Source organism: Aedes aegypti, chromosome 1 (genome assembly GCF_002204515.2).
Source record: "Aedes aegypti strain LVP_AGWG chromosome 1, AaegL5.0 Primary Assembly, whole genome shotgun sequence".
Taxonomy (NCBI): Eukaryota; Metazoa; Arthropoda; class Insecta; order Diptera; family Culicidae; genus Aedes; species Aedes aegypti.
The window spans coordinates 275,116,905-275,132,723 of record NC_035107.1 but is presented as its reverse complement, the minus strand read 5'-3'; the positions used below and the strand labels follow the sequence as shown (position 1 = coordinate 275,132,723).

General features: G+C 38.8%; 1 protein-coding gene across 5 annotated transcripts in view; it reads right to left on the bottom strand.

Moving 5' to 3' along the window:
• The window catches only part of LOC5577392 (dynein beta chain, ciliary), a 90,278-nt gene extending 80,287 nt beyond the window's left edge, over positions 1-9,991 (bottom strand). For all 5 annotated transcript variants that reach the window (XM_021837862.1, XM_021837864.1, XM_021837863.1 and 2 more), the window contains exon 1: positions 9,537-9,991. In XM_021837862.1, the coding sequence (XP_021693554.1) occupies positions 9,537-9,839 (303 nt within the window). In that variant the 5' untranslated portion in view covers positions 9,840-9,991. The remainder of the gene's footprint in view (positions 1-9,536) is intronic.
• Between the last annotated feature and the right edge of the window lie 5,828 nt (positions 9,992-15,819).

Below are 15,819 nucleotides of genomic sequence, written 5' to 3'. Positions count from 1 at the left end.
GAACTATTATTAAAAAATTCAAAAACATGAAAGCTCCTGGCGATGGTGGAATTTTCTACATCCTCATCAAGAAACTTTCAGAAAGTAGCTTATCATTCTTAGTTGATATATTTAACAAATGTTTTCAAAAATATTTTCCTGACAAATGGAAAAATGCTAAGGTTGTTCCAATTTTAAAACCAGACAAAAATCCTGCAGAAGCTTCTAGTTATCGTCCAATCAGTTTGCTTTCCTCCATCAGAAAACTTTTTGAAAAGGTTATTTTGAACAGAATGATGGCCCACATCAACGAAAATTCAATTTTTGCCAATGAACATTTCGGATTCCGCCATGGACATTCGACCACTCATCAACTTTTACGTGTAACAAATTTGATCCGTTCCAACAAAACTGAAGGCTATTCTACTGGTCTTGCTCTTCTAGGCATAGAAAAAGCATTCGACAGTGTTTGGCATAAAGGTTTGATCGTAAAACTAAAAAACTTTTATTTTCCATCATACATTGTTAGAATAATTCAAAGTTATCTGTCAAATCGTACGCTTCAGGTTAATTATCAGAATTCCAGATCTGAAAGACTTCCTATAGGAGCTGGTGTTCCCCAAGGCAGCATTTTGGGGCCAATTTTATACAATATTTTCACATCTGACTTACCTGAGTTACCTCAGGGATGTCAAAAATTCTTGTTTGTGGATGATACAAGCGTCTCCATCAAAGCACGAAGTCTGCGTGTCATCTGTAGTCGATTGCAAAAAAGCTTGGCTATTTTTTCTTCATACAGTGGGATTCCGTTTTTGGCAACAAAGTCGAAATTTTCAGTTGCCAAAAACGAAACCGTGCAAAAATCGGACCCTTATTTTAAATTTTATTTTTCAACTACTGGTTTTGAAAACATCATTAGAATGTTATTACATCATCCTTATAGAACCATATGACATAAAGACTTCTGAACGGTTCACTTCGAAGCAGTTTTCCGTAATATTGTACTATGCTATGGATCTATAGCGCCGAAATGTTAATTATGGCAAACGTTCTAAATCCATGCTTTTTACACCTCAACGTCTTCAATGATTTTTAGAAGCTTTATGTACACTATTTGTATGAGTGGGCCATGCATAATTAATAATCGCAAAAATGGCTTTTTTACAAGAATTGAACATTTTCCTAAAACTGTGTAAGAATACGAAAAAAAAATTAAATGTGTTACTGTTTTCATACAAAGACGTTTTTAAGTACAAATCAAAAGCGCTGGGTATTGAAAAACATCAAAAATCAGTTCAACTTTAGGCTTTAGCGTAAAATTGTACAAAATTCGGTAAGTTTAGAATACCTTCCTAATTAATGTTTCTGATAAAGTAAAGCATTTCATAATGAATGATTGACTGCAGTCAAAAGACCAAACATAAACAACTACATCTCATGATCCATAAATGCGACTCGTAATTTTGTAGAATACACATACAACTTTTATTATTTTTACTTGAAGTGAGTTTTTATTTAGCTAAACATATAAACATATAAAACATATATTTACATATATCCATGTTATGAAACCTCAAGAATTTGATAGGCTCGTAAGAAATCTATAGGAAAACGCTAAGGTTCCGAAGCATCTTGCTAAGAATATTGCTGCTATATTGCCGACAATTCTCAAGTCTCCAAGGAAAATTTTCAAATGTTTTTTATTCTTAGGTTACCACTAGCACTCTTCAAATTCCCCTGGAAACCTTTTCAAAATCTACAAGATTTTGCCAGAAATACTAAAAATACCACCACAAATTCACATTTTCCCGCTAGGAATTACCAGGATGCCCTAGAAATCTTAAGAGTTTATTAGGAATCACCAAATTTCGGACTTAATCCCCAATAACCAACTATACATTCTCTGGATCCCACAAAAAACCCCAAGTGTCCGCTAGGAATCTGCAGACATTCTCAAAAATCCGTTAAAACTTCTGAGAAGTCCCTTAAGGACTAACAATCTCCTAAGGATTCTCCAGGTTTCAGTTAGGAAACTCATAGTTCCAGCTCGCAAGGAACATTTTGGTTATGTATCCTTGACTAGACCCGTATCCTTGATTAAAAATCTTGTACCGAACTCCTCTCTTAAAAATCTAACGTCTTAAAGAATTTCCAACAAAGAGCGAACGTAGCTCTAATTAGTTGGCGCAGAAATATTAATATACACACTAATACCACAAACAAAAAGTTAAAATACTCTTAATCGTTTTTATCGCACGCTTCAATTATTGAGAATAAGTTGTAGTTTGGACTGTGTTCGCATTTGTGCCGGTATTGAATGGTACATTGGAATTCTTAAAAACTAATATGCAATATAGTAAAATCTTCACTTTTTTTATGGATTATATGTTGCCACTTCTGCAATTCACTAGAATTAAGCAATTTATTCTATGAAATTCCTTAAAAGTTATGATGCACGACTTATTGTTGTATTTTCATTTATTACTGCGTTGTGTTTTTCATGCGCAATGTATGTAACTTCATAATAATAACAGTGAGCTAAAAAGGTGACTTTTAGTTGCCTAAAGTGCTTGTGCTCTGTTCAAACAAGCTGTTCCAAAACAGGAGAGAAGTGATTTTTAGTGTACCACCTACTGGCAGACCCAAGTGGGCTGGACACTTAATAGGAATGCCTAAGAGATTGATCTCTAGTTGAGATTGTGGTGGAGATGAATGGCCTTATGAAACGTTGCGAATGCAAGACAAATGACCATCCTGAAGTAAATAAGCGCGTACGGGAGCCCTTAGTAGTTAATGAGATTTGGGGGAATATCAACGAAAATGACGATCTGGAATGTAATCGGTGTGTAGTTGACCTGCCATTCAGATAAATAAAGCAACAGACACGATAATATTTACAAAAAATTGCAAATTTTTATGGTATTCAAAAATGTTGCCAAAAACGGATCCATTTTGTTGCCAAAATCGGGGGGTGCCAAAATTGGAGCATGCCAAAAACGGAGCATGCCAAAAACGGAATCCCACTGTACTTGCAAAAATGGAAGATTTCTCTTAATGCTTCCAAAACTGAACTAATAATATTCCCACATAAACCAAAAGCTCTTTATTTTAAACCTTCAAGTAAAATGTTGTCACGTTGAGAGGGGCTCCAATAAATTGGTCAGATGTAGTTAAGCATCTAGGGCTCATGCTTGATAATAATTTGACTTTCAAAAATCACATTGTGGGCAATCAAGCCAAATGTAACAAATATGTAAAATGTCTCTATACACTTATTAATAGAAAATGAAAACTTTGTCTTAAGAACAAGCTTTTGATATTCAAACAAATTTTCAGGCCAGCCATGTTGTATGCTGTACCAATATGGACTAGCTGTTTTATAATACCAGGAAGAAAGCTCTGCAGAGAATTCAAAATAAAATTTTGAAAGTGATTCTGAAGCTTCCTCCCTGGTATACTGCCCATACTCGCATAACAGTCCCATTTGTATAGGGAATCCCATAGAATATGGGACTATTATGCGAGTATGGGCAGTATAGTATAATAAGTTACATAGAATATCCAATGTTGAAACATTGGGACAAATGTCAAATAAAATAATTAATAATTTCAGGTAAAAATAGTTACAATCTTCTATTGCTACGAACAATTCGATATATATTTAGGTTAAGTTAGGTTAAGTATATTCAAATCGTTTTTTTTCTCTTATAAGCAGGTGAAATCAACTCACCTGTAAAAAATCTGAACTGCTACGGCAAATGAAATGTAATATGTTGTTAACAAAATGTTAATAAAATTTTAAATTTGTTTTATCAAATTAGGGTGATAGTGTTGTCTAATAACACAGAACACCTAGATATTAGAAATGAATGTAATGTTTGAAATGATACTAATGAAGAAATTAAAAAAAATGCCTCGAGGTGCATTACCGCAATGAATTAGTTGAAAAACAACTTGATGCTATGGAAAAACAAGAAGACTATCAAGTAAACTTAATGCAGTGCATCAATATGCTAAGCGATGTATGGCACAACAATGTGAAGTACCGTCGATGGGGGTGACAATGGGTCTAGGGGGTGAGATTGGGTCAAAATGGAAAAATATGTTTTGTGAAATATTTCAGCTAATAACGCTGATATTACTAAAATTAATAATTCATATGTTAGGGAACATATTATTACACATAATTCATAACAATATACATTTTTAGAAATAGTAGTTTTTGTTTACTACATCAATAAACTTGCATGGAGTGCTTCGTGAAGCCCAAGCAGGACAGTTCGGTTTTGCGTCGTCCGATATATTTTGATCACGATTTCGCGCGTTTTCGTCGCCGGAGAATTTTTTTTTTTTTTTTTTCCTGTTTTGGAGCGTCTTGCTGGGTAGTGCTTCGTGAGGCCCAAGCAGGACAGTTCGGTTTTGCGTCGTCCGATCGATTTTGCTCACAATTTCGCGCGTTTTCGTTTTCGTCGCCGGAGAATTTTTTTTCCCCTGTTTGGAGCGTCTTGCTGGGTAGGTATTTGGGAAGGCCCAAGCAAGACGGTTTGTTTTCGGAACGCCAAGAAGTTTTGCTGTCAGTGTCAGTTTTGTGTTCAGTCGAGAATGGATTACCAACTGGTGAGTTTGTTTCATGCTTATGATAACACATTTTTTCTTGAAAGCGTAACTTTTATGTAATATTAAAACAAACTTTGTATGGTTCGTCACTATAAGTGTCGGCATTATGCTATTTTCTTATACAATTTCAATATACATATATTTTTCTCTTTTTGACATTATTGAAAGTTATCTTTTGAATTGTTCGACATTGTGAATGTTGACGTATTTTTTAAAACTTCTACCATATCGAGACAAAATGCACAGTAATACTCATATGTCATTTTCAAACAAACTATGTATGGTTCGTCACTACAAGTGTTGGCATTATTCCTGTTTCATATAATTTAAAATTTATACATGTAATTTTCAGTTTTCGTCATTAATAAAAACGTCTTTTGAATTGTTCGACATTATAGATGTTGACGTATTTTTTAAAGCTTCTACCAAAAACTTCTCGAGACAAAAATACAAAACTAGCTTTTAATATAAGTCGTATATTTCCCCCTTGTCCATGGATCGCATCACCGACCAGAGGTGACTCCCAGATCTTTTCCTCCCTCACTAATAAACACCCTTCCCGTGGTGATTGTGGAGATGCAGAGGTATTCTCGGTCTCTAGAAGCAACAATCATTACACCCTAACATTCCTTCCCCATCCCAACTGACTGTAAGGACTTGGCCGGCGCTGTTATTGATCAATAATATTAGATCTGCTAAAATTGCACTTCGAGAGTAAGCGGAAACTCCCATACCTTATTCATTTGGATCGTAGTGCAATTCTTACCAGTTCCGATCAATCACGGAGTAGCAACCATTGACATGTACAGTCAGTCTATGCTATGCTATGCTATGCTATGCTACATCAATAAACTTGCATGTTGAAACTAGATAAAATTTACAACATTAAATTTCTCCTGTACAAAGTATCAGCATGTACTCTAGCATCTATCGTTGTATTAGTAGAATGTTGAAAGTTTTTTCATTACACATCACAGGTATTTTCCGGAATCTGTTTGATTTTCCCACAAAAAAATCATTTTTTTCGGTACGATGTCTAAAACATTGAAAATGGGGGTGAGATTGGGTCAAGCAAGAACGATAGTAAATGAAATTCCAAGTCCACTTTTTTGACATTTTACGGTACCGGGTGTTCTCTTTTTTCATTAAGATGTGTTTATTCTTTCTAAATACAGCATCTCTGAAACATCAAACAAGTCTACTTGAGTATTCCGTGCATTGAATAACAATACAACGCATTTTGACAACTTCTCAAACCAGAAACTGTGTTTCGTGCGCAGCAACATCGTAAATTTTTATCAAAAGGTGTTTATTTTAATTTGATTATTTATCAGTGTTTTCATATTATAAAAACATCTCACGGAAGTACAAATGAGTTGGATCGCTGAAATACTGGGATTATGACGTCAACTTCTGCCTGAAATTTATTGATCGTGGAATGTCGCACCGAAATTCAACTATTTGCGAAGGTTTAAAATAATCACTGTTTCAGTACACCTTTGGGGAAACTGAATGGGCTTTATAGCAATGGGAATGAGACTTTAAAGACAATTTGAGGGAAAAACCAAGAAAATTTATGTAAACTTGACGATAAATGTTGGGTTTACATATTTTTTTTCATAGCTCTTCAATTTTCAGTATAATCTTTCTTTTAAGTGGGATTATCATACTTGTGAAACATCTTAGATATCTTTTTGTCTTGTTTGCATCGTTTTTTGTCAATATTTTTCAGTTGTGAATGGTTTTGAAATCATATTCTCAAAAACAAGTTATTTCAATTACAGTGACCCAATGTCACCCCCTCTATGGGGTGAGATTGGGTCATTTTTCATTCACTTGTGGTGCCGCTGTGAATAAATATTTGTCTTTAATTTTTTGAACAGTTGTTGATGTACCATCAAAGTACATACACACCAAATTTGAAGTTTATTGGAGTTAAATTGCGATAGTTATTCAAAAAATAAATCGCACATACAGTCGACTCTCCATAACTCGATATCCAAGGGACCATCGACTTATAGAATTATCGAGTTATAGAATATTGAAGTGAAATGGGCAAAATTCATCACTTAAACGTTTTGTGTTTATTAATATTTGCATCTCGAAATAAATAAGCGAAAACATATATTTTTGAATCAAGTCAAAATTTGTATGGAAAAATTCTGAAAAATGTATGATAAGAGAAAAAATCAATACTGTCCATTTTGAACTCGTAAAAACAAATGTATAATTCCAGTTCATTTATTTATGTTTATAAGGTCTTATTTTTATTGTAAAACATATTTATAGTAAATATTGTAGTTTTAAAATAAAAAATTGGACGCTGTGGGATATTTGTCTCCCAGAAGTTTCTCGATTTTGAAGAAACAATCAAAATGCTCTGGATTAACGCCTTCTGTCGCATCAAGAACATGTTTTAGTATTTTCAGGTTTGCAGCAACAGCTTCGGGTGTAATTTCTACAGATTCACATCCTTCTTCAACAACATCGTTCATTCCAACATCCTCATCTTGTTTGGTATGCATAGAGTTCACATACTCAATAATATCAGAATCTGATAAAGTTTCACAGCAAATCACATTCGTGTCTACATTGCAATATTCAAGGAATGAGACTTCAGGGTCTACCGGGAAAACTTCATCTTCCGCTAGAAGTACTTCTTGTTGCTGTTGAATCTTTTCTTGACGCATGAGTTCTGCCACAGGAATGTCGTCATCTCCTTCTAGTATAAATCCTGCTTTTCGAAAGCAATTTTTAATTGTCTTTGTGGAAACGTTAATGGACCACACTTTAGATAAAAGATTTATGGCATCCAGAACAGTTATTTCTTCCATTATCTGTTGAAATAATACATACATTTTTTTGTTTAATTAAAAGTGGAAAAAAATTAAAAGTACCTACCTCTCCTTTATCCATTATTTCAATCCGTTGTTTGACAAGTGCGTGCCTGTAATAATGCTTCAACGTCCTAATGATTCCGAGGTCCAACGGCTGCACTACGGATGTTGCATTTGGAGGGAAGAAACACAGCTCTATTGCTTTCAATTTCTCTTGAACGGATTTCGGGTGAGCCGGACAGTTATCCACCAACAGAAGAATTTTTCTATTTTCAGCCAGAAATTTTCTATCGAGATCCATAATCCATTCCTCAAATAACAACGATGTCATCCAGGCTTTTTTGTTACCTCTGTAACCTCTTAAAGCAGCGTGGTTTCTGGCTTTTTCCTATTACGAACAGGGGTAATTTTTCGCTGCCATCCATATTCTTAGCGCACATGACCGTTAATCGTTGCTTCGAGTACTTTCCTCCATGACACGATTCGGTCTGTAGAGCGAAAGTTTTGTCCGGAAGACATTTGAAAAACAGGCCAGTTTCATCGGCATTAAAAATGTTCTGCGCTTCATATTCTTCTATGATCTTCGGTAATGTATGTTCCTTCCAGCCATCTGTCATAACGGTATCAACGCTGGCGCTTTCTCCGCACAATTTTTTGAAGGAAATTTTTTGCCGCTTCAAAAACTCTACCAGCCAACCGTTACTGCCCTTGAAATTTTGAACTCCTAGCTGCGTTGCGAACTGGCGCGCTTTTTCACAAATGATTGCGCCAGATAATGGAATGTGGCTCTCCCTAGCTTGACGGACAAAGATTACCAGTGATTGTTCAAGTTTGTCATCCAACAGTGGCTTGTCACGTTTTGCTTGAGGAGTTCCTCGGGATTCATGCTGCTTCAGCCATTTGTCCTTCTTGCGGATGATGGTCGAAACAGTGCTTTGTGGAATTTTGTTAGTCTTGCTGATTTCAGTGACCTTCATTCCCAGCTCGAATCTATTGATTATTTCAGCTCTCTGGGCTAGAGTCAACGTGTTCAACTTCCTTTTCTCAAATACTTCCATTGCTTCCGATCTGCTTCGAACAACTTCAGGACTAGAAATGACTAGTTTCATAGCGATGAAAAAATCCATCCCATCAACAAGACACGCACATCGAGTCATGGAAACAATATAACACCGCGAACGACATCGACCAAAGGAGGCATCGAGTTATAGAAATATCGACTTATGGAGAGCACGATGTATGAGAAAATGAAAGGACCGCAAAAACCAACGAGTTATAGAGTATATCGAGTTATAGAATATCGAGTTATGGAGAGTCAACTGTATCCCTTTTCGACCCATTGTCACCCCCAACGACGGTAGTCTATTATAGTCAATTGCTTTGTGAAAGCTGGTTTCACGAAGTCTAATCTGATTAATAACGACATTGCAGTTTTTTATGACGACACATTTTTATAACAACCTCTCTCTATAACGACGGTCCCTTGCGATGTCGTCAAAGATTCAAGCACAAGCGTTCCCTTATGAAATTCGTACGTATTTTCTGACTCTGTGAACTTGTTGAACGACTGTTATGAAGTGAAGAATACACTGCATGCATACAGTTGTAGAATATTATATTCATTATTTTACTTAACCACCCCTCCCTCCCCTTCCACCAGTCGTAAATAGTAACGTAAATCGCGTAGCTTAGTGAAACATGTGTTACTTGGTATTTATGAATGAAATAATTTCAATGCATGTGGTACGAATGGAAAGGACATGAATGAAAGTGATATATAAATCGATTTCAAGTTCACTCAATACATAACAATTAAATGCAATCCCCTGAATGGAAACCGGTTGATACATTCCACGTTAAATGTTAGGTTGCCAATGGATGTTATTTTGTGTACACGCTTCCCCCTTTTTGGAATTTTGAATCGTTTCTAGTCAAATTGAGGGAAAAGGACTTTTTGTAGTTCTAAGCTCGTTCGATAATTTGATTTGATTTTATTGGAATTTTAAAATAAAACGATAAATGTGTAAGAAATATGGTCTTACAAAAACAGATCTTGTATGCATCAGTGAATATTTTGTATAATAATCTTTCTAAACCACATACCTCACGGATGCAGTCAATGTCCAGTATCGTTTCCTTGATCTTGATGAAGAAGCACCTTTTACCCTTCCCAGTTGCAGGAAAAAAGTGCGTCGGAATCAACGCTCCGGCATTGTTCAGCGTCACGATAAGCCGTCGGACGTTGGCCCGTTTGACCCACTCCATAACGATCACCTTCAGTTCTTCGTTTCCCATTAGCTTCTGCCACTTTTCGTCTTTGAGCCGCATCGTCTTCAGGACGTAACTCCCGACGAATGCAGCGCACGGATCTTCCTTCTCCTCCTTTTTCTTCTTCTCGTCGGCCATTGTCGCAATGGGCCGTTTTCGAATCTGCACAGGATCACAACTTAGGTTCAATCGAACACTAGAGAGCTGGGAATATGCAAAAAACAAAACGCGAACATTCAATTGACGTCTAGTCACGGCCAACTGCGTCGATGGAATGAACTCCACCTTGGGTTTTTTGGATTGGAAACTTCCGCAAAACAGGGAACAGACTAATTTCCTCCCCTTTTGGCCCTTGCACTGAGGAGGAATCACCACTCCCTCCTCCCCTCCCCTTTTCGTACAGTGCAATCGATCATACAACATTATACATGAGACTACATTACCAGGCCATCGGTTGGCGATGATGGTGGTAACTAACGCGCGAGCGATTTCGAATGAGTTGGAAAAACGGAAAACTTTCTCACTTTCAGCCGGTAGTGCAAGCGCCCGACCCGACTGTACCACCCCTGCACAGGTTCCCTCAAGCAGAACATCTAGCAGTCTTTCGAGTAGGTGCCTCCCGAAACGGAAGGAAATGCCACCCCAACGCGGTGTCCTAATATCTGCATCCACACCATCGACTCAGCGATGCCAGATTGTCAGGGCATCGATTCCGTGGAATTGATTTGGCCGACCCTAGTCAGCTTTGGGGACAACTCACGCTCACTTTGGTGCTGATCATGTCCCTGTTACATTTTAAATTTCCCATGAAACAATTCTCAAACCTATCAGCTCCACATTTAATTATTTTCGAACCGACTAGAATACATATAAAACATATATCGATAGTAATCTTGAAGTTAACATTTCTTTGCAAATATAACTTGATATTGAAAATCCTATGAAAACTTTAACAAAATCTATTGTTGAAGCAAGGGGCATTGCAATACTTTAGTTTTAGAACAGAATTAATTTGGTCCACCCTCGGTGTAAGAACTGTTTAAGTTCAATGACATAGCCCAAGTAGCACGCGTTACATCCTTGAAAGAGATGATTCCCGAAAATGGCTTCAAAGATGTATTAACACTTCAGTCGTCGCGCTGTTGTATTTTGTACAACACTACTGAAAAAAAGCTCGCTTTTCGTTAACAACAGCAGCGTGGTGGTTCTGACGGTGGCAAACCGCGCGACTACTGAAAGGTTAATAAAAGCATCTGTAAGGGCAACTTCACCGGTGCTCCAAATCACAGCTTTGGTCCAAATTTTTGGATCATATTAAAAACTTGGGCATGCACCGGTGTTCAAATGATGTTCCAATTTTATTTTCTACCAGTTTTTTTATCTATTTTTTGGAACAGGATAACTGCCTGCAAAGCATACCGAAAGATTTCGAAAACATTCCAGAAACGAAGGAAAGCAGTTCCAATGGAAAGATGCGAATTTTTTAAAATATGCTCCAGGAATTTCTCCGGGAATTTCATCCAAAAATTCCTTAGGGGATAATCAACAGGAATTATTTAGGGAATTTTTTTAGTTAATTCGTCCGGAGATCTCCTCCAAGAATTTCGCTAGAGTTTTTTTTTCCAAGAATATCTCCGGCTTGGAAGCTTCTCAACAGAAGCTTGGAAGCTTCTCAACAGAAGCTTGGAAGCTTCTCAACAGAAGCTTGGAAGCTTCTCAACAGAAGCTTGGAAGCTTCTCAACAGAAGCTTGGAAGCTTCTCAACAGAAGCTTGGAAGATTCTCAACAGAAGCTTGGAAGCTTCTCAACAGAAGCTTGGAAGCTTCTCAACAGAAGCTTGGAAGCTTCTCAACAGAAGCTTGGAAGCTTCTCAACAGAAGCTTGGAAGCTTCTCAACAGAAGCTTGGAAGCTTCTCAACAGAAGCTTGGAAGCTTCTCAGCAGAAGCTAGGAAGCTTCTCAGCAGAAGCTTGGAAGCTTCTCAGCAGAAGCTTGGAAGCTTCTCAGCAGAAGCTTGGAAGCTTCTCAGCAGAAGCTTGGAAGCTTCTCAGCAGAAGCTTGGAAGCTTCTCAGCAGAAGCTTGGAAGCTTCTCAGCAGAAGCTTGGAAGCTTCTCAGCAGAAGCTTGGAAGCTTCTCAGCAGAAGCTTGGAAGCTTCTCAGCAGAAGCTTGGAAGCTTCTCAGCAGAAGCTTGGAAGCTTCTCAGCAGAAGCTTTGGAAGCTTCTCAGCAGAAGCTTGGAAGCTTCTCAGCAGAAGCTTGGAAGCTTCTCAGCAGAAGCTTGGAAGCTTCTCAGCAGAAGCTTGGAAGCTTCTCAGCAGAAGCTTGGAAGCTTCTCAGCAGAAGCTTGGAAGCTTCTCAGCAGAAGCTTGGAAGCTTCTCAGCAGAAGCTGGGCTTAGGAAGTGGAAGCTTCTCAGCAGAAGCTTGGAAGCTTCTCAGCAGAAGCTTGGAAGCTTCTCAGCAGAAGCTTGGAAGCTTCTCAGCAGAAGCTTGGAAGCTTCTCAGCAGAAGCTTGGAAGCTTCTCAGCAGAAGCTTGGAAGCTTCTCAGCAGAAGCTTGGAAGCTTCTCAGCAGAAGCTTGGAAGCTTCTCAGCAGAAGCTTGGAAGCTTCTCAGCAGAAGCTTGGAAGCTTCTCAGCAGAAGCTTGGAAGCTTCTCAGCAGAAGCTTGGAAGCTTCTCAGCAGAAGCTTGGAAGCTTCTCAGCAGAAGCTTGGAAGCTTCTCAGCAGAAGCTTGGAAGCTTCTCAGCAGAAGCTTGGAAGCTTCTCAGCAGAAGCTTGGAAGCTTCTCAGCAGAAGCTTGGAAGCTTCTCAGCAGAAGCTTGGAAGCTTCTCAGCAGAAGCTTGGAAGCTTCTCAGCAGAAGCTTGGAAGCTTCTCAGCAGAAGCTTGGAAGCTTCTCAGCAGAAGCTTGGAAGCTTCTCAGCAGAAGCTTGGAAGCTTCTCAGCAGAAGCTTGGAAGCTTCTCAGCAGAAGCTTGGAAGCTTCTCAGCAGAAGCTTGGAAGCTTCTCAGCAGAAGCTTGGAAGCTTCTCAGCAGAAGCTTGGAAGCTTCTCAGCAGAAGCTTCTCAGCAGAAGCTTGGAAGCTTCTCAGCAGAAGCTTGGAAGCTTCTCAGCAGAAGCTTGGAAGCTTCTCAGCAGAAGCTTGGAAGCTTCTCAGCAGAAGCTTGGAAGCTTCTCAGCAGAAGCTTGGAAGCTTCTCAGCAGAAGCTTGGAAGCTTCTCAGCAGAAGCTTGGAAGCTTCTCAGCAGAAGCTTGGAAGCTTCTCAGCAGAAGCTTGGAAGCTTCTCAGCAGAAGCTTGGAAGCTTCTCAGCAGAAGCTTGGAAGCTTCTCAGCAGAAGCTTGGAAGCTTCTCAGCAGAAGCTTGGAAGCTTCTCAGCAGAAGCTTGGAAGCTTCTCAGCAGAAGCTTGGAAGCTTCTCAGCAGAAGCTTGGAAGCTTCTCAGCAGAAGCTTGGAAGCTTCTCAGCAGAAGCTTGGAAGCTTCTCAGCAGAAGCTTGGAAGCTTCTCAGCAGAAGCTTGGAAGCTTCTCAGCAGAAGCTTGGAAGCTTCTCAGCAGAAGAGAAGCTTGGAAGCTTCTCAGCAGAAGCTTGGAAGCTTCTCAGCAGAAGCTTGGAAGCTTCTCAGCAGAAGCTTGGAAGCTTCTCAGCAGAAGCTTGGAAGCTTCTCAGCAGAAGCTTGGAAGCTTCTCAGCAGAAGCTTGGAAGCTTCTCAGCAGAAGCTTGGAAGCTTCTCAGCAGAAGCTTGGAAGCTTCTCAGCAGAAGCTTGGAAGCTTCTCAGCAGAAGCTTGGAAGCTTCTCAGCAGAAGCTTGGAAGCTTCTCAGCAGGTTTCTTCCAGAAATTTCTTCGGAGTTCCTCCAGCAATTCTCTGGATGTTCCAAAGTTCTTCCATAACTTCTTTCGGAGTTCCTCGCGTTATTTCTCTGGATTTGATCTAGCAGTTCCTTTGGAGCTCTACTGGAAATTCTCCTGGGTTTCTTGCATTGTTCTTCATGAATTTCACCGCAGTTCCTTAAGCTATTACCTTGAAGTTCTTACAGGAAAGCCTCCGAAGTTCCTTTACCTTCGGAGCTCCTCCGCGAATTCTATTGAAATTTCTACGGGAATTGTTTTGAAGTTCATCCAGGCACTCCTTCGGAGTTCCTTTGGAATTCTGCTGGTTCAATTCACTACAGAACAAACTGCATACCATGCTATAAATTCCAAACAGTTGATGTTGTGGACTCGTTAGAAAAAAAAGTTGCCGAAAAGATATTGAAATCCGTAGAAAACAATCGAATTCCGTTTATTTTATCTTCGGAATCCGTAGAAAGTCTTCAATTCCGTAGATCTACAAAATTTTCCGTAGATCTGGCGTCACTGCACCTGCTAGAGCAGTGACTACAGAAACCAATTGGAACCATACCTAATATGGCTGAGATGGCGGTGGCAAGCAAGAAAGTAATTTATTTTTACACACATCACTACCTTCACCCGTGTGGTAGCTATTCAGAAGTTCAAGTCGGTTAATTCGTGTTCCATTGAAGGTTCGTTGCCAGTCAGGAAGCGCCGCTTATTGCAATCCTATCAACGCGCGTCCGGGGCACTGAGTGAGTGAGGGCCACGATTTGCAGAGTGCTCCCGCCGTAGTTTTCGAAGGGGAGGAAAGTTTCGTGGCTTATTGTTCGGAGTTCCGCAGAGCGGCGTGTGGCAGTTTATGTTGAGTTACGGAGGTATTCCCAGCCAGTACCTACCTACATATCTAGTGGTAGATGGGTACTTGCGGTGCAATTTGTTCGCCTTTGTTTGCAGGTTGTGGAAAACAATACCCAAACAATCTGCGAACTAAAAACTGCTCGAAAGTGTGGCGATGAGTGAAGGATAATTTTTGTTCACCGTTGTTTATTAGGTGGGAGTTTTTTTTCCCTTTAGTGGTGAAACTTTGTGCAGTTGCCCATTAACTCCGATGCCACAGTTTTGCTTTGATTGTTATGAAGTGCAGTTTTTATTGCTTCGTGTGCGTTGGGTTCGAAAGCGCCTAGCTTCAAGAATACTTATATTAACAGAATTTTACCTAAGAATACCTTGTAAAAATGCAACATTCATATCGACTTGAATTTAGAAGAAGAATCTATAAAGCTGCAAACAATAACTGCATTCTTAGTGAATGCAATTTTTCCAGAATAATGTATTCCTTGTACAGGCTTTTTACCTTAAGGTGAAGATGAATCGAAGCCAAACCTCAAATTTTCAAGAGTACAAATCTTGAAAACCTTAACACTTATTGACCAGAAACTTTAATCGATTGGTCACCACCAGCGAGTGACCAATCGATTAAGTTTTCAGCTTTAAGGTGAAGATAAATCGAAGCCAAAGTTCAAATTTTCAAAAGCACCAATCTGGAGAACCGAACACTCGTTTGAGCTGAAAACCTAATCGGTTGGTCATCACCAGCTAGTGACCAATCGATTAAGTTTTCAGCTCAAACGGATGTTTGGTTCTCCAGATTTGTGCTCTTGAAAATTTGAGCTTTGGATTCGATTCATCTTCACCTTAACAGATGTTTAGTTCTCCAGATTTGTGCTCTTGAATATTTGAAGTTTGCCTTCGATTCATCTTCACCTCAACAGTATTGGGTGCCGACATCGATGTTTCAAATCGAAATCATTCGATCGATATTGATGAAATTTTCAGGAAAAATCATAAATGAATTATAGTTTGAACGCATATATTGAAAGTTTCGATGATGGTTTTGAACTAAGGATCAAATTTGTTGGGGTACCTAAAGCACATTTTTCAAAATGGAAATCATGTGGAAATTCAAGAAACCTTATCAATAATTTTATAAATTTAGTGTAAAATTGATCTGCTCGGCAGAATGTCTCAACTGTTTTGGTTTGGAGAATGTTGCATACAAATACGACCAATGGTGATTTGGCAAAGAAGGCTCTAAGGTCATTAATGTGGAGATTGTTTTAAAACACCAAGTTGAGAAGAAGGCTCTATTTCGGTTGGGTTGTATGGCCAATAGACCTGTTCACTTTTTGAAAAATGTTCTCCGACTCTCCGTGTCGTGAAAATCATGTATTTTGAGCCTACGAAGGGTCATGATATTTTGGAAATGTCCCTTTAGGGTTCCTACC